The 27,739-nt window shown below is 42.5% G+C and overlaps 1 protein-coding gene across 4 annotated transcripts in view; it reads right to left on the bottom strand.

The window, feature by feature from the left end:
- TMEM135 (transmembrane protein 135) overlaps positions 1 to 27,739 on the bottom strand; it is a 385,640-nt gene that overhangs the window by 22,357 nt on the left and 335,544 nt on the right. For all 4 annotated transcript variants that reach the window (XM_077808028.1, XM_077808027.1, XM_077808029.1 and 1 more), the window contains 2 exons: positions 2,254 to 2,295; positions 1,334 to 1,480 (listed from right to left, as the gene is read on the bottom strand). In XM_077808028.1, coding sequence (XP_077664154.1) covers positions 1,334 to 1,480; positions 2,254 to 2,295 — 189 coding nt within the window. The remainder of the gene's footprint in view (positions 1 to 1,333; positions 1,481 to 2,253; positions 2,296 to 27,739) is intronic.

The raw sequence follows: 27,739 nt of genomic DNA, 5'->3' as shown, positions 1-27,739 counted from the left end.
AAGGAGTACTTGTGGCACCTTAGAGACTAACAAATTTATTTGAGGAAAGTCATTTCATACTAGCTCTAAAAATGATATTTTCTTGTAGTCAATTATTTGTGGTTTAATAGAAAATAAATCACATAATTTATATACTGTGTCAAATATCCTGGAAGCTTTGAATCATGTATTGTAAAGTATATTGGCCATAAATCATCCACAAGATTAGTTTATGTAGCAAAAATTGTAACGAGAACGTGATCAGGTTACAGACATTTAGAATCAATTATATCTGAAAGGAAACATATGGAAGAGAAACTTGAGAAAGTATTAGGATTAAAAATGCAATGGTTTTTGAATGTAGGGGAAGAGGGAGTTTGGAAATCCCAAAGGAAGCATACTCCTCATTTGTTAATCGTTTAGCCTTCTAACGTTGAACAAATACATTTTGGCTAGAGGGGCACTGATCATGCCTCACTATTTTCAATTAGTTCATGTCAAGGGTATTTAAAACAAAATAGGTATGAGGAACAAGAAAGGGATTGGCCTTCTAGCTATCCCTTAGCTCAATGCTGGAGGTAAGTGTTTCTTTCTATTTGAAGGGCTTTCACTCTGAAATAAGCACTCTTCACCACCCCTTTCACAACATGGAATACTTAGAACATCTTTTTTGTTACTGACTGTCAGGAACATACTGTAATAAGGACCTAGTCCTAAAAAGGGGGCTGAACACCTTTCTCTCCCATAGAAGTAAATAGGAGCTGAGAGTGCTCAACCCTACTCTTATTTGTGTAGGAAGGAGGCTTCTGCTATGCTTGATTTACCATCACCAGAAGTATTACAATCGAGATTTAGCTAGTGCTTCACCTGTAGACCTATACTGCAGTAATGCTGGATTTGGGACACAGAAGGTCAACCGTATTACCAAATGAAGAAGGGACAGGTAGGTGATGGAGGCTTGCTGTCCCACTTCAAAACCTGTGTCTATGGGAGAAAACAAGGGGTTTAAGGCTCTCCCAATGATTTTTGCTGCAGATGAGAGGTCAGACTAGAAGCTGACCCAGAACTTTCCTGCCAAAGTGGGGGGTAGATGAAGGCTGTTACCTAGTTAGTGAATTGTATATCTTAAGTAATATGAGCTAATGCTAATAAATAGGTTTATCTTTGTTTTACTTTGTTTTTAATAATAGCTCACCGTTTTGTTATTGTTGTTAATCAATAAAAGAAATACAAATCAAAAATAGCATGAAACACTGTTGTTATATAAAATGGAATGAGCACGTGTGAAAGTGAGTAAAATAAAAAGGAATCAATTAGGGTTTGGGTTTGGTTTTTTTTGTTTTTTTGGACTCACACTTTGTCCACAAGTTTCTTTGTTAGAGCTATTATGTTCATTCGCCGCGATACTTCTTCCCGGTGCTTTATTTTTCTGTCTATTTTTGAAAATGCTACTTCTGGTGAAAATGAATGTGTGGGAATTTCTTCTTTACCTACAATGAATCTGGAAGGAAAAGGAAAACACAAGGCAATTATATTTGTTACTTAAAAAGCAAATAAAAAACCGAAGTCTTTAAAAATGGATTCCACAGAGTAGTATTAATAATTTTCCGCACCTTACAACTCTTCTTTTGAGCACGGCCTGAGATCCCAACTTTAGGAGGCAGGCAAGTGTCATTATCCCCATATTACCAAAAGCAACACAGGATCAGAGAAGTTGTACAAGGAAATGTCTGGCAGAGCTAGGAATAAAACCCAAGTTTCTAATATGACAGACACAAGACTTAATCATGCACTGTCTACATGTCTCCTATGGTGCCTGTAAAATGGAGCCACTCCTGTATTCCCAGAGTACTTTGTAAATATAAACCATCATTAACAAACATACAGGACCCAGGACAAAACACAGTAGCAACGGATTTCTGCTTATTCCCAGTAGAATGCTGGGATTTAGGATTCCTGTCTCTGGAAGAGGAAATGTTTAACGCTCCTTCTCACACATACATCGCCTAGCCCCATGCATTAGCACTGTATTCATTTATTGTAAATCCCCTTTTGTAAAACAGTCACACATTTGAAAACTCTCCTTTCCTGCCAATTCTATATTATGGCCTCTTTGAAATATACAATATGTCTCAAAATACAGGAAAGGTTTATACCAGTACGGTTTTTGTTAAGGAGATTCTGGTGTCCTATAAAGCAGCTTCCAGTATACACGTTTCCCCAAAACGGTCACTTTGAGCTAAAACTACTGGGTTTGTTTTTTTAGATACTTACTTAAGCGCAGAGAATGTAAATCCTTTCAAACCATCTTTGCACCTGAAACACAAAAATTAGACTTTTGGTTTTGTGTGACAATCTGCATGCAACGAAAATAAAATCTCAGAGATGAAATATTGATGTAAAGCTGCCTAAGAACAACAAAAATTTGAGGATAACGATTTGATCATTAATAAATCCAATAAAGGAAAATAAGTATGCAACTAATTTATAGCCAACGGGGATAACACAGTTTTCAGCATGAAGTACACCATGGCCTCCTGGAATTTCCTGGGAGACTGTGAACAGAGAACACCCAGAACCTCCTGTGTCAAAACTTTTTGATCAAAACTGATAGGGATATGCAGATCTTTAAAGAAGGAAGATCTAAGTTCTACCCCTGCTGTGACCGTGAGACAAATATTGGCCATGGTCTACAGAAGTAACAACGTGAATTCTTACGTGGCCATGGATTTGTTAGTTTTACAAAAAACTGTCACAATGTGCTTGACAAAACATAAACCTACTGAAAGGGATGAGAAGTGTTCTGCACACTTTTTTTTTTAAACACACTTGGAGTTTGAGAGCTAGTGTCTTCCTTCATATGGGAGCTGAATCCTGTACTCCTTATTCTGGAAAAAACTTCCACTGTAAAAGTCACAGCAAGTCAATTGTATGGCAGTTGCTCTGGTTCTGCAGCCCTTCTGCATTAGTGTATGGGACTACTTTTCTGAATAAGGGTAGCAAGAAAGGGCCCTAGATTTGTAAATGCTAATGCTGATTGCGGTATAATATGTAAGCTTTCCTCTAATACTTTGACGTTTTAATTGGCAACTGGAGTTTCAGGAGTTTGATGTTTTCTGAAGTGGGTGTGTTGACTGCAATTGGAGCCTGCAGCTGCTACGGATTCTTCCTGGATGACTATCAGCATATCAGTGTCCTGCTGCTAGAGAAGCAAAGAGCAGCACTTTTTACTCTAGACATTTGTATTTTTTTTCTTTTTAGAGGGCTATAAATCAGAGGGGAATGGATCATGATGAAAGTGCACTACAGTCAGAATATATGACACATAAAAAAGCTGCTATTTTATTCCATTAGTTAAAGAATACATTGTATGCTAACAGAAGATAAAATCCTGCCATTAAGATAGCCAGTTGCCAAGGCTGGGAGAATAGCAGTGGTTGAGCAGAAGGTCCTTGTGCCATGCTGCCCACGCAGGCCAAGATGCCTCAGGAAAGCTTGGGGCACCACCATCCCTAGGACATGTAACTGCTATTCCAAGAAAGGAGCAGGTGTAGAGCATTTAGTGCCTGCTGCTGATAGCAGTATGTGTATGGGAAAGTGGGGGAATGGAATGGGAAAGTGGCTTGGATTACTGACCAGGCTTGCCTGGGACTATGTATCACTGGATACATGTTATAGAACCCCGCACAGACCATCATTCAGTTGCCCTTCTGCTCTTGGATGTGCTAATGAGGAGCAAAAGGCTCCCAGTGCTGTCTTTATCAGGCCCTGATCCTGCAATTGATGGCGTGTGGGTGACTGTGTGAAGCCCCACTGACTTCAGAGCATTTCATACAGTCTGCTTGTAGACTATCAACTAAAATTGGGGCCTTAGTTTCTAATTTTATTGTTACTCATGACAGTCTTCTTTGCTCAGAATACAAACAAATAAAATGTGCAATTTAAGTTTAAATACACAAGTAGTCATTTGGAGAGTTTTATACAAACAAAGAAGTAATTATAATGCAACCCTGAAAAGTCATTTTGCCTCAATCTTGCAGCTTCAGTTTGCAAATGCTGCAACAATTATTACATCATTACACCAGTAGATGTCCCTAATCAACTGTTATTCAAGCGGGGACAGATCTGACAGAATTCTTGACCAACATTATGACAGGTTTCAGAGTAACAGCCGTGTTAGTCTGTATTCGCAGAAAGAAAAGGAGTACTTGTGGCACCTTAGAGACTAACGAATTTATTTGAGCATGAGCTTTCGTGAGCTACAGCTGATGAAGTGAGCTGTAGCTCACGAAAGCTCATGCTCAAATAAATTCGTTAGTCTCTAAGGTGCCACAAGTACTCCTTTTCTTTTTGACCAACATTGTTTCACTAGTAATTTTCTTTTAAATTTGCATCAAAGAAGACAATTAATAAATGAGGCACTGATCTTAAAACACTACCAGACATCTAAGTTACTCAAATGCAAAACATGTAAAAGGTATCCATTACCCTAGGAAACATTAAGAACATTTCTGTACAACCTTTCATAATGCCTATCCCCATTAGCCATCTATGATAATTAATCCCCACCTAGTTATTAGTTTATGTGAGAGTCATTATCAGAGTTATGGTATCACTATTATTTACAATTGTATTAATGGTGAAACCTTCCAAACAAAATGCACCAGCCAGTTACATATATGGCTTAACGCAGGGGCTCTCAACCTTTTACTTTCTGAGGCTCCCCAACATGCTATAAAAGGCTCTATGGCCCACCTGAGACACAACAACTGGTTTTCTGCAAACAAAAGCAAGGACTGGCATTAGGGGATAGCAAGCAGTGCAACTGCCTGGGGCCCCAGGCCACAGGGGCCCCCAGGAAGCTAAGTTGCTCAGGCTTCGACTTCAGTCCCAGGTGGAAGGGTTCAGGGCCCTGGGCTTCAGCCCCATGTGGTGGGACTTCAGCTTTCTGCCCTGGGCCCCAGAGAGTCTAACACTGGCCCTGCTTGGCGGACCCCCTGAAACTTGTTTGCGGCCCCCCAGGGGGTCTCGGACTCCTGGTTGAGAACCACTGGCTAAGCATATAAGCAATATTACAAATATCGTTCTATTTGGAGTTCTATTTACAGCTCAGGTTTATTTAGTTTAACAAAGTGAAGGTTAAGGGGTGACTTGATTACAGTGTATAAGTACCTAGATGGGGAACAAATATTTGACAATGGGCTCTTCAATCTAGTAGTGAAAGGTATAACATGATCCAATGGTTGGGAGTTGAAGCTAGACAATTTCCGATTGGAAATTAGACATAAATTTTTAACAGAGAGAGTAATTGCCATTGGAACAATTTACCAAAGGTTGTGGTGGATTCTCCAACACCGACAATTTTTAAATCAGGGTATTTTTCTAAAAGATATGTTCTAGGAATTATCTTGGTAAAGTTCTATGACTCGTATTATACAAGAGATCGGACTAGATGATCACAATGTTCCCTTCTGACCTTGGAATCTATTAATCATTTCAATGTTGTAAACTTTAACAGTATTACAATCAGCACATGACATCGTTTCTCACAACTCTGAAAGTCACTGGGCCAGATTCTCAACCCCTGCAATTTGGTATCTTTTGGGCATCCTGAGCAGCATGAAGGGCACATACTCTGGCTGCAGCTGGCCAGTTGAGAATTTTCCCTCCAGAGGGGAATTCTCCACTGATGCAAAGCCAGATGAGCCAGCTCCTCTGCCAACTGTCTCTTTCTAGTATGGGTTAGGACAGAAGAGAGAGGGAATGGAGCAGAGCTCTAGGATACTCTAACTTACATCAGGGCTACAGTTGGGCAAGTGTTACAACTCTATAAACAGTCCAGGGGTCCTCGAACTTCTTGTGCCCAACAGATCTTGGCACAGGAGAGAATCTGGCCCATGTTATCCAAAATATCAGATGAAGAAAAATATTACTTGAGGCCACATGCACACATTTTCCCCTAAAGAAAGCTACTCTTGCCACAATCTAGAACAGCTCTCCTGTGTGGAAGCAAAATTCAGCCAGACTTTAACAGTCAGGTCTTAAACCAACTCTAATTTTGTTGAGAGAGGCACGCTTAATCTCTAACCAGTGTGTAGGGAAGGGAAGAGGTCTCCTCACCAAGCTGTAGGGCTAAAACCCAGCTATTATGTTTTCAATTTTTTTTATTGGCATTCCTTGCTAAAACTTTTCTAAAGGCTCACTCTCTGTGATTGACTGACACGCTCTGCTCAAGAAGTCAGCTGGGAAAAGGAGTTTAATTACTGTCATTTCACCCACTGTACTTGTTGGGAGAATGTGACACGTGACACATTTACTGAAAAATCACAATATTTTCCACTGAATGAAGTGAGCTGTAGCTCACGAAAGCTTATGCTCAAATAAATTTGTTAGTCTCTAAGGTGCCACAAGTACTCCTTTTCTTTTTGCGAATATTACCTATGTTATCCTTCAAGGAAAAAGTAAATTAGAAAAATTCAACTTTCCCTACATTGAATTTCATTATGGCTGTGTGTTCTGGGAATTAAGCTCACTCTTCCACAGGAATAAGAAGTACCATGGCATAACAATTTACTGGTTGTGATAGAATATGCTTAAGAAGGATTAACATATAAAGTAGGTGTCAAATACCAGTCCAAAGACTAAGCCTAGTAGCCAGGGGAGAAAATGCCCAAGTTGTCACACCATGAAGCCATGCCCCACAAACCACAGCCCCTGCAATTTCAAGGAGTAAAAGTTGTCCACTCTTCAGTGTGAACTATGCTTCTTGTAATGCATTGTCAATCAGCTTCCTATTTTATACACTTTAAATACAGGTTACACTCTCTCTTGCTTCTGTTGTAACATCTTTCTTTTCCTTGCTTCTTTTCACTGTGTCCTATATAATGTGTCATTTTCCTGAGTTGCTTTCTGTGTCTGTCTCCTCTTTTCCTTCTCTCTCCCTCTACCCACCTGCAGCATCTTTCTCTCCTTTTCCTGATACTATTATTTTAACCTCTTCCTCTATAATTTCTCTTTCCTTTCTTCTCCTATTTCTTTCTTGTCACTCCCAATACCACATTGTTTTTTAACCTATCCTATCTATATCCCTTGCACCCACCAGATCACAATGATTTTTTTGCCTATCAGAATCAAATGGATTGGGAGTGAAAGGGTAGATTTCTAATTAATAGCTCTGGAGAAAAATGGTTTCTATATGACCGATGAGACACTGGAGATCAAGTGGACGTAATGGCTGTCTGGGCCACCTCCATAATGATTTTGACCCAAAGAGGTGGGCAGGTAAACATGTATTATTAGCCCAAGTTTAGTTCTACTGCAAGCCATCTGAGAATTGCTTGTATATTTGACGGCTTTGAAACATGAAGTGAGGTTCAGTAATGTTTAACTCTCCCATAAGAACTGAAAGAGATACATATTACTCAATGGGATCAAATGACATCTCAAAATCATTCATTCCAAGCCAATAATATTTTTACCATAACCCTGCTTGTACAAAATAAAATATCAGAGATGTATGGACAAAGGTATAGCCAACCTCTCTCTCTGGCCTCTCAATCAGGCCTGAGGAGATAAGGCTGAGGCCAAAGCAGACTTTAATAGCTCTTTCTGGTGTTTTTCACACTAGGTGAGTTGGCCTTTTAGCTGTTAAGCCATGATTTTTAATAACAGGTGTTCGTAAGCTTTATTAAATCTGTACTGACCCGTCACTACAACTGACCTTTGCAACAAGAACCTGATTCATCTCAGATACACCAATGTAGACACGAAGTGACTCCACTAACTTCTACAGAATTAGTTGCTCCAGTTTTACACCAGCATGGATCAGAGAAGAATTTGCTCCAGTGTCTTACCATTAGAGATGGAAACCAAACCAAATCTCAAATGTGAACTCATAACCCAAATTTTTGGGGCAGGGAAGGGTTCAGATTTGAAACCCTGTATCAAAACCCACACTTGTGGTTTTGATTCTGTGTGGGATCTAGAACCATAACAAGCCTATTTTCCTGATCCATTTCCAAATGTGGCCCCAAAGGTTAAAACGTGCAAGTTTTGACATTTGGGGCTCAAATCTTTTGAGAATAGTTTACAACATTTCAGTGCCACTTATCCTGAACATGAACCATATCTAGTGTTCAGTCAGCAGGTAATATATGTCATCTGAAACCAGACCTAGATTATAACACTATTTCCTCAGTCCATCTCTACCAATTAGGCAGCTTTAGCAAGAAAGTTTTGGAATAATCTATTTTTTCTTTATCATTTTGGCCTTGTTAATAACAACTATAATTTTCCAATCAAATCATATCTTCTCAAAGGGAATATCATCTCAAAGCTTACATACCCTGCAGAAAGGCACCTTTGATATTTATATGACCAATAGAAAGCATCTAAGCTACCCAAAAAAGAACCAGATAGAACTGCTCTGATCCTGGCTGGGCATTCACTATTTTATGACAAGTCAGATTGTAACATAAATCTTACAAGCACTGAGCCGACATCATATCAAAGCCTCTGGGAGTGAAAGTAAGATATTCCACTCACCAGCTGCTGTTCATATTAAAGAATTCTTCCCTAATATCAAACCTAAGCCTTTGCTTCCTTCAGACTCCTTCTCTGTGTCCTATTACCTACTAAGACTGTGAAAAAATCCTGTCCATTTTTACATTGCTTCCTGAAAAAACCATAACTGGTGTGGAGAAAGTAAATAAGGAAGTGGAATAATTTACTCCTTTCCATAACACGAGAACTAGGGTTCACCAAATGAAATTAATAGGCAGCAGGTTTAATACAAACAAAAGGAAGTATTTCTTCAGACAATGCATAGTCAACCTGTGGAACTCTTTGCTAGAGGATGTTGTGCAGGCCAAGACTATACCAGGGCTCAAAAAAGAACTAGATAAGTTCGAGGAAAATAGGTCCCTCAATGGCTATTAGCCAGGATGGGCCGAGGCTAGGGACACCATCCCTGTTTGCCAGAAACTGGGAATGGGCGACAGGGGATGGATCACTTTATGATTACCTGTTCTGTTCATTCCCTCTGGGGCACCTGGCACTGGCCGTTGTTGCAAGACAGGATATTGGGCTAAATGGACCATTGGTCTGACCCGGTATGGACATTCTTATGTACCTTCCAGGGAAGGCTGTTTACCAGGAGCTGAAATGCTCTGGGTACATTGTCTCTGTAGAGGCACACTGCGGCAGCACAGCCATGAAGTGCTGGTGTGGCGCACACCATTTGCCCACTGGCACTGCAGAGATTGGTTCGGCACAAGAATATAGCCTGGGCTTCATTAACCTTCCCACAGTCAGTCAGGTCTGGGCGCAGATGTGGCGACAAGGGGAAAAGGTTGGGTTCCAGACCTGGACAGTGTGGTGCACCACATCCCCAGAGCTGCTACACATGGCCTCTGGGCAGATGGACTAGGCCGGGATCTCCTGCAGATACTGAAGGATATGTGAGGTTTGTTGGTGGGCCTTGCAACTCATTCCACAGCAGCGGGAGGGATGAAGCTCCCCCTCTCCCTGCCCCTGAATGATGCAGAAAAAAATCAGTGAGGAAATTTCTTCCCTTACCCCTCTTCACTTCCATTTACCATGGAAGGTTGCCAATTGTGATTGGACATATTCCTGGAGGTTTCATCACATGACATAATCTTTAATTAAAGATTAATCTTTAATTCCTGGAGACTCCAGGACAATCCAGTGGGGCTGGCAACCCTAAAGGCAACAATCCTTCCCAGTGCGACAGAAGATATTCCAAGACTGTTCATACAGCCATAAAGAATAACCATTCCCAGTTACAGGAGCAGAGCATTTTATAACCACGTTCAGAATGAACTGCTTTAAAATGGTATTGGATCATAAGGCACAACCCACAATCCTGGAAAGGAAATCTGCAGGGGCAATTTTATGACAGAGAAAGGCTTTATAAACTATAGCCATTTTTCTCCCACAAGTTTTCTCTGTTGTAAACTATACATTTAGTTTCCCTCTTTCTTTGCCCAAAGGGCTTATCTACTCAGACCAGTCCTGGGAAAAAAATATGAAGGAAATTATTAAAGATAGCATCAACAAAAGAACCTTGTTTCACAACCCACTATTTTTAATGTAAATTATATCATGTTAGCTAGCATCACACTATGGAGAAAGGGAGAGTTCAATGATTTAAAGGAAAATGTAAAAACACAGCAGTAATATAGTCTCAATTCAAAGAAATAAATAGAAAGTACACATATACATTCAAAAATTGAAGTCATGCTCTGAAACCATCTTTAAACAGATCTTGAATATTTTTCCAGGTTTCCTCATAGTGTGGACAAGGCATAACTTTTCAAAAAATATTTCAAATTTCAGATTAAAAAATTAACTGCACTGATGTCAAAAGCAGACGATCTGAAACTGTCAATTTTGCTTAAAACAGTCAATATTGCAGCATACAAATGCAAGAAGAGAACAAACTAAGGAAATCTTGTTTCCTTTTTCTTCCATACATGAAAATGACATGGATGCAGGTAGTTAATTATGTGGCATGACTGCAGGATAATTGTGTTCACATTTTGGCATATCCATGAGAAACCTCTGAGCTCTAGTTACTGCTCCAGAGTTATGCAATTAGATTCCTTCTGAAATTTAGAAATGCTGAGCGTGTTTTATCATTTAAATCAAACTGAAATGTCTTTTAAGTGTGCTTGAATTGCAAAATGACCTCCTCTACTGTATGTCTGGGACAGTTCCTTAGGCCTGGTCTACACTATGAGTTCATGTCGGATTTAGCAGTGTTAAATCCGAATTAACTCTGCAGCCGTCCACACAACGAAGCCATTTTTTCGACATAAAGGGCTCTTAAAACCGATTTCTGTACTCCTCCCCAATGAGGGGATTAGCGCTGAAATTGACATCGCTGTTTTGAATTAGGGTTAGTGTGGACACAATTCGAAGGTATTGGCCTCCGGGAGCTATCCCACAGTGCACCATTGTGACTGCTCTGGACAGCACTCTGAACTCGGATGCACTGGCCAGGCGTACAGGAAAAGCCCCGAGAACTTTTGAATCTCATTTCCTGTTTAGCCAGGCGAGCTCATCAGCACAGGCGACCATGCAGTCCCAGAATTGAAAAAGAGCTCCAGCATGGACCAAACGGGAGATACTGGATCTGATCGCTGTATGGGGAGAGGAATCCGTGCTATCAGAACTACGTTCCAAAAGACGAAATGCCAAAACATTTCAAAAAACTCAGAGGCCATGAGGGACAGAGGCTACATCAGGGACGCAACACAGTGCCGCGTGAAACTTGAGGAGCTCAGACAAGTGTACCAGAAAACCAAAGAATCACACAGACGCTCCGGGACGGAGCCCCAGACTTGCCATTTCTACACTGAGCTGCATGCAATTCTAGGGGGGGCCGCCACCACTACCCCACCCCTGTCTGTGGACTTCGATGATGGGATACTCTCCGCTATGGCTGAGGATTTTGCAGATGGGGAAGATGAGGAAGAGGAAGAGCTTGGGGAGAGCACACAGCCCACTGTTCTCCCTGACAGCCAGGATCTTTTTATCACCCTGACTGAAATACCCTCCGAACCCAACGAAGCCAGAGAAGGGACCTCTGGTGAGTGTACCTTTTTAAATATAATACATGTTATAAAAGCAAGCGTTTTTTAAAGATTAAGTAGCCCTGAGGACTTGGGATGCATTCGTGGTCAGTACTGCTGCTACTGGAAAAGTCTGTTAACGTGTCTGGGGATGGAGCAGAAATCCTCCAGGGACATCTCCATGAAGCTCTCTTGGAGGTACTCTAAAAGCCTTTGCAGAAGGTTTCTGGGGAGAGCAGCCTTATTCCGTCCTCCAGGGTAGGAGACTTTAGCACGCCATGCTAGTAGCAAGTAATCTGGTATCATTGCATGACAAAGCCTGGCAGCGTATGGTCCCGGTGTTTGCTGGCATTCAAGCAACATCCATGCGTTATCTCTCTGTGTTATCCTCAGGAGAGTGATATTGTTCATGGTAACCTGGTTAAAATAGGGGAATTCGATTAAAGGGGACATTCAGAGGTGGCCATTCCTACTGGATTGTTTGCCTATGGCTGAAAATAAATCCTCCCCGCAGTTAGCCCGCAGTGGGGGGGGGGCATTGGCGCTGAGCTGTTCGCGTTTGGCTAGCAGGGATCTTCCCTGATAACAACCAGGCGGTGGCGGGAGGGGAAAAGTGATCATCCCAGAGAATTGGATCAGGGGAGGGGGTTCGTTTGGTTTCTGCTGCTGCATGTTAACAGGAAAACTGCAGCACTAAATGGCCAACTCAATGGGATATGCTTGGTATGGGAAAGGAGGGGGCTGCTGTTATGAAGGTTGCAGAAGCCGAAAGACTATGGCTTACCCATGGCCGCCAGCAAGCCGAATTCTGTTGCCTGGCCCTGCGTGTGTGATCTCTAACACCAAAGCTGCAAGCACTCAATATAAGATGCAAAATGCGACTTTGTACCAAATCACATGTGCTATGTAATGTGAATAGTGTTGTTCACCGTGAAAGAGTATAGTCATTGTTCTGTAAAATGTATCTTTTTAAGTACTTCACTCCCTTTTTTTCCTCCAGCAGCTGCAAATGTTTCAAGCCTCCCTCCTCCGTCCCAGAGGCTATCTCAGATAAGGCGGTGAAAAAAACGCACGTGCGATGAAATGTTCTCTGAGCTCATGCAGTCGTCTGGCACTGACAGAGCTGTGTGGAGGGACACAATAGCAGAGTACAGGACAGTGGCCGATGAATGTGAGGAGAGGTGGTGGCAGGAAGATCAGAGGAGGCATGAGGAAATGCTGGGGCTACTGCAGGATCAAACGGACATGCTCCGGTGTCTGGTGGAGGTTCATGAACGGTAGCAGGATCACAGACTGCCACTGCAGCCCCTGCTTAACCACTCTCTCTCCTCCCCAAGTTCCATAGCCTCCTCACCCAAGACGCCCAAGAACGCGGGGTGGGAGGCTTCGGACACCCAACCACTCCACCCCAGTGGACAGCCCAAGCAACAGAAGGCTGGCATTCAACAAGTTTTAAAGTGGCCTTTTGCTTCCCTCCTACTCTCCTCCCACACCCCACCTGGGCTACCTTGTGAGTTATCTCCCTATTTTTATAATCAATTAATAAAGAATACATGTTTTTAAAATGATAGTGACTTTATTTCCTTTACAAGCAAGCTGTGATCGAAGGCGGGAGGGCGGGTGGTTTACAGGGAATTAGAGTCAATCAAGGGGGCGGGTTTTCATCAAGGAGAAACAAACAGAAGTGTCACACAGTCATGGCCAGTCATGAAACTGTTTTTCAAAGCTTCTCTGATATGCACCGCTTCCTGCTGTGCTCTTCTAAGTGCCCTGGTGTCTGGCTGTGTGTATTCAGAGGCCAGGCAATTTGCATCAACCTCCCATCCCGCCATAAACATCTCCCCCTTACTCTCACAGAGATTGTGGAGCACACAACAAGCAGAAATAACAATGGAAATATTGGTTTCGTTGAGGTCTGAGCGAGTCAGTAAACTGCGCCAGCGACCCTTTAAACTTCCAAATGCACACTCTATCACCATTCTGCACTTGCTCAGCCTTTAGTTGAACAGCTCCTGACAACTGTCCAGGATGCCTGTGTACGGCTTCATAAGGGGTAGGCTGGGTCCCCAAGGATAACTATACGCATTTCAACATCCCCAAAAGTTATTTTCTGGTCTGGGAAGTAAATCCCTTCCTGCAGCCGTTTAAACAGACCAGAGTTCCTGAAGACGTGAGTGTCATGAACCTTTCCCGGCCATCCCACGTTGATGTTGGTGAAATGTCCCTTGTGATCCACCAGTGCTTGCTGCACCCCTTGCGGTTTATGTACTGGCTGTCCTGTTGGTCTGGTCCCAAGATAAGGATATGCATTCCGTCTATAGCCCCACCACAGTTAGGGAATCCCATTGCAGCAAAGCCATCTAGTATGACCTGCACATTTCCCAGAGTCACTACCTTTGATAGCAGCAGCTCAGTGACTGTGCTGGCTACTTGCATCACAGCAACCCCCACAGTAGATTTGCCCACTCCAAATTGATTACCGACTGACCGGTAGCTGTCTGGCATTGCAAGCTTCCACAGGGCTATTACCACTCGCTTGTGAACTGTGAGGGCTGCTCTCACTTGGTATTCTTGCGCTTCAGGGCAGGGGAAAGCAAGTCACAAAATTCCATGGAAGTGCCCTTATGCATGCGAAAGTTTCAGAGCCACTGGGAATCATCCCAGACCTGCAACACTGTGCGGTCCCACCAGTCTGTGCTTGTTTCCCAGGCCCAGAATCGGCGTTCCACGGCATGAGCCTGCCCCATTAACACCATGATCTCCAAATTGTGGGGGAACACGGTTTTAGAGAAAAGTGTGTTCATGTCCTCATCACCACGCTGCCGTCCCCTCCTCGCCTGGTTTTTCAGGTGCTGGTTCTGCATACACTGCACAATAATGCGCGAGGTGTTTACAATGGTCATAACTGCTGTGGTGAGCTGAACGGGCTCCATGCTTGCTGCGCTATGGCGTCTGCTCCTGCTCGGGCAATCCAGGGAAAAGGGCGCGAAATGATTGTTTGCCATTGCTCTGGCGGAGGGAGGAGCGACTGACAACATGGCTTACAGGGTTGGCTTACAGGGAATTAAAATCAACAAAGGGGGTGGCTTTGCGAGAAACAGAATGACCCCCTCAAGGATAGAACTCAAAACCTCAAGGATAGAACTCAAAACTCAGTTTAGCAGGCCATTGATCTCATGGAGGGAGGGAGGAAAAAATGAATACAAAACAAATCTGGTCTATTTCTTGTTTTGATCCACTTCATCTATCTTTATACATCTTGCTGGCAGCAGACTGTGCAGTATGACCACTAGCCATCATCATCTCCTGGGTGCTTGGAAGAAGATGGTGCAGTATGACTGCTAGCCATCGTCTTCTGCTGGCTGCAGATTAAAAGACAGTGCACTGCCGGTAGGACTGAATCGCCATGAGACGAAACTTAAAAGGCAAAATGACCTGGCTGAGTCACTCCCATGTTTGCCCAGGCGCCCCGACCTCATCGAGGTCAGTTAGAAGAGCACCCTGGACTATGTCGACAATGCCTACCAGTCATACTGCACTGTCTGTTGCCAAAAGGCAATAAACTGTTGCTGTGTAGCAATGCAGTATCGTGTCTGCTAGCACCCAGGAGACATACGGTGACAGTTAGCTGAGCGGGCTCCATGCTTGCCGTGGTATGGCGTCTGCACAGGTAACTCAAGAAAAAAGGCGCAACACAATTGTCTGCCCTTGCTTTCATGGAGGGAGGGAGGGAAGGGGGGCCTGACGATATGTACCCAGAACCACCTGCGACAATGTTTTAGCCCCATCAGGCACTGGGATTTCTACCCAGAATTCAAATGGGCGGCGGAGACTGCGGGAACTGTGGGATAGCTATCCCCAGTGCAACGCTCCGGAAGTCGACGGCTGCCTCAGTACTGTGGACACACTCTGCCGACTACATGCACTTAGAGCATTTGTGTGGGGACGCACACAATTGACTGTATAAAAACGCTTTCTACAAAACCGACTTCTATAAATTTGATCTAATTTCATAGTGTAGACAAGGCCTTAGGGCTTATCTTCACTACTGCTCTCCAATCAATGTAATTACTCCACCTCAACGAGAGGCAGAAGCTATGTCCCACCAATATAACAGTGTAGACACCATTTTAAAGCAATGTAACTTGCTTAGTGGGGTGGTTTTTTCAGACCCCTGAGCGACGTAAGTTACATCGACTTAAGCGGTAGTGTAGACAAGTCCTTAGATTTGTCACCTAAAAAGAATGGCTCAGGTGGGGAATCTCCCTCACATCCTCTACAGTGAAGAATGATGGAAAGAATTCATTTAGCTTCTCGGAATGGCCTTGTTTACCTTGAGTGCTCCTGTAGCGGCCCTTTAGCTCCTTGATATTTCAGCGGTCCTACTGGCTTTCCTGCTTCTGGTGTATTTAAAAAATGTCTTGCTATTAGTTTTTGAGTCTCTTGCTAGTTGCTCTTCAAATTCTTTTTTGGCCTGCCTAATTATATGTAACCCCTTTAAATCTTTGTCCTGCGGGGAGGAAGTGCTGATTGTCCCAGGAAATGTGGGGGGGTTTTGGAGGGAGAGAGAAAGGAGAGGGCGTGTGTGTCTGGAGCTCCAGACAGAAGGGCCGCAGAAAGCAGGCCCTCACAGAGTGAAGCAGCCGAGAATCTGCCTGAAGCCAGGGAGGGGCAGGGACGCCCCAGGACAGGAGTCAGAAGGAGCACTGTGCCAGGGAGAAATTGCCCGAGAAGGCCAAACAAGAGCTGGACCCAGTATCACTGATACCCAGAGCTGTATGGGGCTGGGAGTACTGGGGGCTTGTGACTTTGCATTGGGAATATATTCTTATTATTCAAGCATAGGATTTCTAGCCATAGAGATTCTGTGGTACAGTTTGATTCATTTAAGATTTTTCCTATATTTGACTCTATGTTTTCTTTCACATATAGTCTTATTCCTACACCAGCATGATCTACTCTGTCATTCCTATATATTTTATACCCTGGTACTACTGTGTCCCATTGATTATCATTGTTCCACCAAGCTTCTGTGATGCCTATTATATCAATATCCTCATTTAATATCATGTACTCAAGTTTACCCATCTTAGTATTTAGACTTCTAGCATTTCTATATGAACACTTTCAAAATGAGTGGGATTTCAAGATGGCAATAATATAGAAAAGGTCACTCATAATTTCTTATATAATACACACAAAACCATGATTTAACAACAGTTAATACTGCAGCAGGATATGCTCCACCCTCCCAAAACCTTAAAAATATGCAAATAAAATTTTAAGGGAAAAGTCTCCAGGATTCAATGCCACTTTTAGCACAGTTATACATTCTAACACTTCCATCTTCAAAAGACAGAAAAAATATGCACCCCAACTTCATCGAATTGTGCTTTTTATACAAAACCTTAACTCTGGTCTAATGTTCTCTCGTATTACTGACTGTCTCACATTCTAAACGTGTGCAGCCTTACTCCACTTTAATATTTCAGAGGTCACAGTTAAATATTGGTCACACTTAAAATTTATTTTGCTTTTGAAAGATTCTACTTGTTTGAGATAGATTCCATGTACTTAAAATGAACACTGCTGGAACTAGTAATATAGCTCAAAAAAGCCCACCTTTTAAAATGAGACCATTGTAAGTAGTGGATTAATGGACATCAAATCTTGGCAACAAAACAGAATATTTAATTGGCAATCAAATGTAAGGTTTTGACTGATAGCATTCCCCACTCTGAATCCAAAACTGTAACTTGACTTCAGTATAAAAACAGTTTTCCTTTTCACTTCAATGTCACATTCTTGTTAGAATTGCGTTTCTAAAAATAAAAATGTAAAATGTAATTGGATTGCTCAGATTGACTTGAATGGGACTACTCAAAGTTAAGCAAACACTTGAGTGATTTTCTGGATCAGGACTCAGCACTTTGCAGGATCAATCCCTAAAGGGTAGGTGGGGGTGGAGGGAAGCAGAAAATAAAAGCAAGATAATGAATGTCCACATCATCAGATGGTCATGTGATCAAAAGTGCATATTTTTTCTATCTAATTCCAAATGCCTCTTTTAAATAGCCATTAGTAGTTTACAGGAAATATTTCAGCCCTCGAGTTTAAGGCAAGCCACTGACATCTGAATTCAGTTACTGCAGAGTTTTCTTTCTGCTTGGCAAAAGTGCGAGGACTGCTAGAGTACCAACTCTCAGTGACATCCAGATGCACACACTTAAAAATTCTTAGTGCATCTGGGAAGAAAAACGGGCATCAAAGAAACAAAGTTCTGTATGAGAACTTGAACTCACAGTAGTTTACAACAGTGCTGAGGATGTGTATTGCTTTTGTGACTTACAAGGTGCACTTTGCTTTTGCCATCTAATATGCTTATTCAAGAGTGTATGTATTTATCCAGGAGTAAAGCATTCTGTACCAGTGACAAGTCATTTCCGCCCCCTGCAAGACAAGATAGATACACCTCTGGAATTCACATTTTCACTGACCTCCAACTGACCCGTGATTACACCGGGAAAGACAGAAGTTGTTTTACATGGTTCTTTTGTACATAAAAAATGGCTCTGATAGACTTAAAGCGCTAACAATTATGTCTGCTGCTCCTATGTTCGTAATTTTATTTCATAGCACAAGTTTCAGTCAAACCAGAGCTATATAGTATAACTTTGGAGTTCCATTCCAGAACATATTTAAACACAGATGATACCACCTGTAGAGGAAACTGTAAGACATGCCTTCCTGCAAAAGCCTTCTTGCAATAACATTAGAAGAATGACTGATATAGCAGAGATAAATTCCATATATTCTAGCAATGCTTAAGAAAGAAAGGTGCAGAAGATGCCAGTTCGGTGACCTAACCATGAATTGTACTTTAAATTGTTAGCACCAGAAACCAGGGTGATGTACATACTATAAATAGGTATATATTACTGTCCTATCAAAAGATGTCACTGCATATAGAGCTGATTATTTTTAGGTCTCGTATTTACTGAGCAAACACTAGTGGTTCTGAACTTACACATACGCTTGTCATTCAGCTCCTGAGGTTACACATAAGATCCAAGTCTAGGCATTCCTTTATACCAATACAAAATGCTAATACAAAAAAGTTAAACTAATGGTCTTTTTAAAATCAAATCCTAACCTTTTATCCCATCTCATCTCTACACTAACTATAATTGCTGTTTGTTTTAACACTTTCATTCCATCACTATTATTTACCATGAAATAACAGCAGCATTTCTGTAGTAAGCTTTTTCAGTTCCAAGCTTCTACCATACCAAACAGCAGTCAGACAGCTTAAGAGGGTTAGCATGTAATTCACATTGCTCTGAGTATTTCTTATCACTTCAAATTCTGTATATAAATTTACAGAAAGGAAACGTAGTTCACTTATTATGATATGGGGGGCCACATTTTCCAAAATACCTAAGATCCATTGACTTTAAAAGACTTAGGCTCCTGAATGCCTAAGTCATTTTGAAAATGTTATTCTAGAGCAAGTTCTTGAACTGGGGTCCATGGACCACCAGTGAACAGGAGAATCTCTGAAGGATAGTGTTTGAGACACGAGAACTGAGGGGACTTGGATGTTAGGAAGGGAAGTTGTACATGAACGGACCTCTCCCTTAGAAAAGAGTCTGCTGAACTGAATGGTGGGAGACCCCTAGATTAGATTTTCCCCCTTGCTGGTTTATTTTTAAACAGTTAAATTGGCTGTAGCACTGGTGAAAGGTGCCATAATGAAGTTATGTATATTAATGCCTTTGACTGCAAATTCTGAAAGATATTTTCATGTCATCACAGTCTTGGAGCATAAGACTTTGAACGAAGGCACAGCTGGAACTAGTGGGTACCCTTGGATGAACTTCTGTTCCTTTCAAGTCCAAAACTTACATAAATGTGGTTTCTGAACCATAAAGATTGTAATTTCCCCAATTTTGATTTTTAATAATAAAAACATGAAGAAAAGTCAGACTCAGCAATTTAACAGGAACTAAATACTTATGGAATACAATCACAAATAGAAGCCATAGAAACATCCTAGACAAGTATAATAAAAAGAAAGAACAAACTATTTATAATAATATTCCTCCAATTAAGAGTTATAGCTGGAAAATTAAACCTTGTGGATATCTGCTGTTCAATTTTGGGGGACCAATAAAACCTTCATATTTATTTAAAACTTATTCGTAATCTACCGACACAATAGAAATCTTCTGTATTTAGTGCCACTATGTAGAAAAAGTAGCAATCAGTGTTGTCAACTCTCATGATTGCATTGTGAGTCTGCCATAGTTTGTTTTTCTTAAAGCCTCAGCTCCTGGATTCATGGGGTTACATACAAATATAAGGTTTCATCAAAAAACAAAACAAACCATATTTCTAGCTCTCGTGATTGCAGAGAAAAGCATGAAAATGTGAGCTGTGTGTATCTTAAAGGCTCAAAAACCAGACAGCAGTAAAAAGAACCCTACATTTCTTTTTTTTATGTTGGGCCTGGTCTACACGAGGCAACTTACGTTGGCATAACTATGTCACTCAAGTGTGTGGAAAATCCACACCCATGAGCGATGCAGTTATACCAACCTAACTCCCGGTGTACACAGCACTCTGTCAACAGGAGGCCTTCTCCTGCCGACACAGCTACCGCCTCCTTGGTAGGTAGAGTACCTACCCTGAAGGGAGAAGGTCTCCTGTTGACATAGTGTCTTCACTGAAGCGCTACAGTGGCGTTGCTGTGCTGCTGCAATGCTGTACATATAGACAAACTGTTAGTGTCATGATTTTGGGGGCTTCACTTTTTATTTATATATTTATTTATTTATTTTTGACACATTTAAGGGTTGGAACTACAGAGCAAAAAATCTGCTGTATTTCATTTATTCATAGAGCTTTAAAGTAATCTGGAAAAATATTGACTGTTATGCATGCACAGTTAGAAGCAAGAATAAAATCAGAGGTGAGAGTAATTCACAGATTGGAGGACAATCAGCCCCCCTTTTTCTATGCCTACCAGTGAGGATCCTTCACATCTAAAGAGTATTATAATGAAAAATTGAAGGTACGTTTCTGTGTTGCTCTCCACTAGGAGCAACTGAGGAAATACATCCATTTCACACTAACTTCAGAAAACACCCAATTCGGAGAAACAAACATTTTAAAATAAACTATTTTAAAAACCTGTTACTCTTCCAGACAGGGCTGGTTATGTGGGAGGTATATGCTTTTGTGGTCCTTTAGAACAACGCCAGAAGGATGCGTCATGTACACACAATTATGTGGTTTTCCACATTTGGCAGTGCTTCATCAAAATATAACATCCATATTCTAGTCAAGTGTTCTTTCCTAAAACACATGGTTAATCCAGTATCTAAGTGTCTGACAGGCAGGCCTTGGCTCAAACAAGCCTCTCTTGGCCGCTGGCATTTAAAATTGGGAGTGAAGGCTTTTGATTTCAAGCCATGCCTTGTTTTGCCTCTGTCCGTTTTTCATAGAAATAAACGGTCACACAGGCTCCAAAGGCAATGTTGCAAGTGGTGTACAATAGAGAAAAAATGGATACACAAATCCTCATAGATCCTTTCTGGCCTTAAAATCTGTGAAATGATTGCAATATAGATGAGGGTAATAATATATAATATATTAAATGTCCACTGTGCACGCTAGAGTTTTTTAAAAAGGCAGCCTGCAGTTCTTCTAACTTCATATTTAGGCTCCTAAATAAAAGGCTGAGCACTTGGCCCCAGGTTTCTAAAGATATTTAGACATTATGACTCCTAAATGCCTAAATTCCTTTTGAAAATGAGATTTAGGCTCCTAAATCGGGTAGGCATTGCAACACTGAGCACCGCAACGCCTAAATACGTGTAAAAATACTGGTCTTAGTAACTCCCATTAAAGCCAATACTTTTGAGAATCAGACTACTTATTTAGGCCTAAATATGGACTTAAAAGCAAAACTTTGGGCACCCATTAAAAAAAAAAAATCTTGATCCTAGTGTTCTAGGATTTTGAGACTACAGCCACAAATATGTCAGAGTACAAAGGATATTAAAATTATGGTATTTCCACCCCAAAAGGAAATGATCTAGTAATGCAATTACAGAAGTAATGATAGTGCACACTCCAACAGGAACAGGATAGTCTACCAGGGTGTAGGAATGCTGGGGAGACTTTATCTAGATCTAGTGTAGCCAGGGAAGGATAAACTTAACACTCTCACACACTAGATAACAATAACTACAACTAAACCAACTACAAACTGTGGCCTTTTAAAACAACGTGGGCTCCCCTCACCATTTTGTCACTACATTTACCTTCTGTAACATGATACTTGCTGAGATGCAGAGCATATAATGTCAAATAACATGACACAGTGACTAACCGATTTTGACATGTTACGGTTAAACATGTAAACTTGCTTGACAGGGCAAATAACTGGCCCTGACAAACAGGAAGCAATTTATCTGGAAATATTTGCTAACGTTATCTGAATGCAGACAAACCACAGAACTGAAGGCTGAGCCAAACCAAGTGGTCTTTTCAGCTCTGCAAGCCAAACAAATAATCCAAGTCGCTGGAGTTGACTATGCATACGTATCACTGCTGTCACACAGAGATAATGCCAAAATATTCTCAGTGACTGCTCATCCTCAGTCAGGCAGTTGGAAGCCTTCAGTAGCTCGCCTACTTTTAATCACCATATCTTAGAGAAAAAAAAAACAGCTATCACTGTGATATCTTAATACCATACAATAAATATAAGCATGCCCTAAATGGCAATGTCTTCAGTCTCCCTTGTTCCCACTGTACATATTTGGATGTGGTTTTTTTCCCCCTCTCTTGCCTTTCCTCTGTCTCCAATGTTCCGAACTATGGGCTAGTCTTTAGTAAATGCTGTTACTGTTGGAAGGCACTGTCAAAGGGGTGGGTCTTCCAATTAGACCTGATCATTGTCATTGTTTTCTGACAGCTTCTGCTAAGGTGTTCCATAGCCGAGTCCTGCTACTGAAAATACTCTGCTCCAAAAACTCTTCTCCTGGGAGTGTCTAATTGAAGTATTTCTTGTGCAGCACAATTGTCTTGGAGGACCCTGGTTAGATAGGTAGCCTTTGAGGTAGTTGGCTCTAACCTAACTGTTTGCTATATCAAGACTAGGACCTTAAATTCAATCTGAAAAAGGGGTAGAACGCTAGCAGAGCTCACCAAATACTGATGCGATGTGTACACACTTGCTTTTGCTTCAACTTCCTGGAGGCAGTCAGATTCATCCCTAATAGAGTTAATGGAGGTGACTGAGTTGAGAAACACATCTGAGAGGAAAAGGAATCATTTCATGACCAGCAGAAGATGGTAAAATATGTTTCTTGCCACTGATGCAATGCCAGGTCCAAAACCAATGAATATTCCAGCAATTCCACTGTGTCATGTTATTTGACATTATATGGGCTTGAACTAACTTGGTACCAGTGGTTGGATGCATTTAATTTAGGGTGTACTGATGGTTCAGCAAGATCCTTGAGTTTCCTGCCACTTCCTTGATGTATCACCTCTGTCTTCCCCGGGTGCAGTCTAAACTTTTCATCCAATAACCTATTTCTTCTAGGCACTGGGATATGTCGGTAATGGCATAAGCTACACCAGTGGAGACGGTCACAGAGCTGCTATCCATGTGTTCTTAACACTGAAGCCCATGGCATTTCATCTCTCTAGTTATCTCATTTTATATAGACACGAAGACACAAGGATTTCAGTGTTAACGATAATTGATAGCAGTTCTGTCACCAATATCAGGTCATTGACAGCTGCTCTGTCACCAGTATATATTTGTGTGTGTGTCTAGAGAGGAGGGGAAGGAGAAGGGCTACAACTAAACCTTTTAGAACCCGCACAGAGAACAATGCGTCCATCACACTTTTAATCTGTCTGATAAGAATGAGCAGAGTCAGCAGGCAACTATTCCATGACTGTCAAGGTTCCTTCCCCACTCTGAACTCTAGGGTACAGATGTAGGAACCTGCATGGAAGACCCCCGAAGCTTATTCTTACCAACTTAGGTTAAATGCTGCCACCACCAAAGTGTTACACAAAGAACAGGGGAAGTGCCCACTTGGAAAGGTCCCGCCCCCCTAAATATCATCCCAAGCACTACACCCCCTTTCCTGGGGAGGGCTTGATAAGAATCCTCACCAATTTGCCTAGGTGAACACAGACCCAAACCCTTGGATCTTAAGAACAATAAAAAAGCAATCAGGTTCTTAAAAAAAGAATTTTAATTAAAGAAAAAGTAAAAGAATCACCTCTGTAAAATCAGGATGGTAAATACCTTACAGGATAATCAGATTCAAAACATAGAGAATCCCTCTAGGCAAAACCTTAAGTTACAAAAAGACACAAAAACAGGAATATACATCCCATTCAGCACAACTTATTTTATCAGCCATTTAAACAAAACAGAATCTAACGCATATCTAACTAGATTGCTTACTAACTCTTTACGGGAGTTCTGACCTGCATTCCTGCTCTGGTCCCGGCAAAAGCACCACACAGACAGAGAGAACCCTTTGTTCCCCCCCAAGCTTTGAAAGTATCTTGTCTCCTCATTGGTCATTTTGGTCAGGTGCCAGCAAGGTTATCTTAGCTTCTTAACCCTTTACAGGTGAAAGAGTTTTTACTCTGGCTAGGAGGGATTTAAAGGTGTTTACCTTTCCCTTTATGACACACACCCCAAATCATAGATAGGGTGAAACACTGGCTGGGATTTCTTCCTGGAGCTCTAGGAGAAAACATTGTTAATAAGACACATGCACCTCTAAATATACTACCAAGTACATAAAGACTAACAATATTTTCCACATCTCAAGGACGATTTTAACCAGTTGATTCTGGGAAACTTTCACGGGAGAGTGCATCAGCCACTTTGTTAGAAGCTCCTGAGATGTGTTGGATGTCGAAATCAAAATCTTGGAGAGCTAAACTCCACCAAAGAAGTTTTTTGTTATTTCCGTGGTGGTATGAAGCCACTGTAGCGCAGCATGGTCGGTTTGCAGGTGGAAACAACGTCCCCAAACGTATGGGCGTAGCTTTTCCAGAGCGTAGACAATGGCGTAACATTCTTTTTCACTGACTGACCAGTTGCTTTCCCTCTCAGACGGCTTCTTTCTAAGAAACTCTACAGGATGGAATTCTTGATCCGGTCTTTCCTGCATTAAAACTGCTCCCACACCACGCTTGGACGCATCTGTGGTTACTAGGAATGGTTTGTCAAAGTCTGGGGCCCTTAGCACAGGGTCACACCTGAGTGTCGCTTTAAGCTGCTTAAAGGCCTTCTGACACTCTTCGGTCCACTGAAAGGCATTTGGCTGTTTCTTTTTGGTTAGGTCTGTCAGTGGGGTGGCGATTTGGCTGTATTGCGATACAAATCGCCTGTAATATCCAGTCAAGCCTAAGAAGGACTGAACCTGTTTCTTTGACTTTGGGACAGGCCACTTTTGGATAGCATCCACTTTGGCCTGTAGGGGGTTGAAAGTTCCTTGACCCACCTGGTGTCCAAGGTAAGTCACTCTGTTTAGGCCTATTTGACACTTCTTAGCCTTAACAGTTAGTCCTGCCTCCCTTATGTGCTCGAAGACTTTTTGTAGATGTTCCAGTTGTTCTGCCCAGGAATCCAAAAATATGGCCACATCGTCAAGGTAGGTGACTGCATATTCTCCTAATCCCTCTAGGAGACCATCTACAAGTCTTTGGAAGGTGGAGGGTAAAATCCGCAGCCCGAAAGGGAGTACATTAAATTCATACAGCCAGACATGCGTAATGAAGGCTGACCTTTCCTTGGCGCATTCATCTAGCGGTACCTGCCAGTACTCCTTGGTTAAGTCCAAGGTAGAGATGAACTGGGCCTGTCCCAGTTTCTCTAATAATTCACCTGTGTGTGGCACTGGATAGTTGTCTGGGAGAGTTACAGCATTTAGTTTACGGTAGTCCATGCAGAAACCTATCTCCCCATCTGGTTTTGGAACTAGAACCACTGGAGATGCCCATGCACTGCCAGAGGGGCAGATTACCCCCATCTGTAGCATATCCTGGATCTCCCGTTCTATAGCAGTTTTAGCTTGAGGAGACACCCGGTAAGGTTGGACTTTAATTGGGTGAGCATTACCTGTGTCAATGGAGTGGTATGCCCATTCAGTCAGTCCTGGGGTGGCTGAGAACGTCGGCGCGTAACTAATGCACAGCTCCTGGATCTGCTGTTGCTGCATACGCCCAAGGGTCATGGAGAGGTTCACCTCTTCCAAGCCACCAGCACTTTTCCCTTCGTAGTAGACACCTTCAGGCCACTCAGCGTCATCTCCTCCCTGGGCTGTAAACTGACAAACCTTTAATTCTCTGGAATAAAAGGGCTTTAGAGAATTAATATGGTGCACCTTAGGCTTTTGGTTGGAGGTGGGGAATGCTCTGAGATAATTAACAGCTCCCAGGCGCTCCTGGACCGTGAATGGCCCTTCCCACGACGCTTCCATTTTACGGGCCTGGAGCACCTTTAAGACCATGATCTGGTCCCCTACTTTGAAGGAGTGCTCTCTGGCATGTTTATCATACCAGGCTTTTTTCTCTTTTTGAGCATCCTGTAGGTTTTCTTTAGCTTGGGGCTAAAGAGGTTCAGAGGGTGTTTTGTAGGTTGGTTACGAAGTCCAGAATGTTAGTTCCTGGAGAAGGTGTAAACTCCTCCTGCTTCATCAACTGTAATGGCCCCTTAACCTCGCAGCCGTATACAAGTTCAAATGGTGAAAACCCTAAACTGGGATGTGGTACAGCTCTGTAGGCAAAGAGCAACTGCTGCAACACTAGGTCCCAATCATTGGAGTGCTCATTTATGAATTTACGTATCATGGCCCCCAAAGTTCCATTAAATTTCTCCACCAGGCCATTTGTTTGATGATAGTAAGGGGTGGCAACCAAGTGATTCACCCCATGAGTTTCCCAAAGGCTTTCCATAGTTCCTGCCAGGAAATTAGTTCCTGCATCTGTGAAGAAGTCGGAGGGCCAACCTACCCTGGCAAAAATGTCTGCTAGTGCCTGGCACACACTTTTAGCCCTGGTGTTGCTTTGAGCTTTACTGCTTCCGGCCATCGGGTGGCAAAATCCATGCAAGTCAGTATGTACTGCTTTCCTCTGGGTGTCTTTTTTGGAAAAGGACCCAGAATATCCACAGCTACTCACTGAAATGGAACCTCTATGACGGGGAGTGGCTGGAGAGGGGCTTTGACCTGGTCTTGGGGTTTTCCCACTCTTTGGCATACCTCACAAGACCGGACATAGGTAGAAACATCCGTGTCCATTCCCTCCCAGTGGAATGACCTCCCTAAATGGTCTTTGGTCCTGTTCACCCTAGCATGGCCACTAGGATGACTGTGGGCTAAGCTCAAGAGCTTGGCCCGGTATTTAGTTGGAATTACCAACTGTCTCTGAGGATGCCAGTCTTCCTGGTGTCCACCAGAAAGAGTTTCTTTGTATAAAAGTCCTCTTTCTACAACAAACCTGGATTGATTAGAAGAGCTGAGAGGTGGTGGGTTGCTCCGGGCCGCCGTCCAAACTCTCTGGAGGTTTTCATCTGCTTCCTGTTTGGTCTGGAATTGTTCCCTGGACACATCAGTTCCTCATTGGCTTGTGGACCTAGGCCTGGTCCCTCTGGAAGTGACGTAGGGGATGGGGCTGTTTCCGTTGACTGTGAACCGCTCTCCACTGGAACACTATGTTGGGGTTCAGGCTCCGGCTGAGCCTCTTGTGTAGGGTTATGGGCTGCTGCCAGTTCAGGTTCAGTGTGGCCCTCTGGTGTTGGGGTTGCAAGTACTGGGTTCAGTGCTGGCAATGGGTCTGGTGCTGGTTGTTCCGCCGGTTCCGGTTCTGGGACTGGCTCTGTCTGGGTCTCTGGAACTGGATCCACTACTGCTGTTACAGACATGGGCATGGAGTCCGGTTCCATCACCTCTGACCGGGTCCTGGTAGAAGTTTCCGGAACAGAGCTAGGCATGATGGCTTGCTTAGCCTGGCTGCGGGTGACCATTCCCACCCTCTTAGCTAGCTTCACATGATTGGCCAAGTCTTCCCACAACAGCATGGGGATGGGATAATCATCATAGACTGCAAAAGTCCAT

This window comes from Eretmochelys imbricata, chromosome 1 (genome assembly GCF_965152235.1).
Source record: "Eretmochelys imbricata isolate rEreImb1 chromosome 1, rEreImb1.hap1, whole genome shotgun sequence".
Lineage (NCBI taxonomy): Eukaryota > Metazoa > Chordata > Testudines > Cheloniidae > Eretmochelys > Eretmochelys imbricata.
Note: the sequence above shows the minus strand (reverse complement) of the source record. Positions and strands in the feature narration are given on the sequence as shown.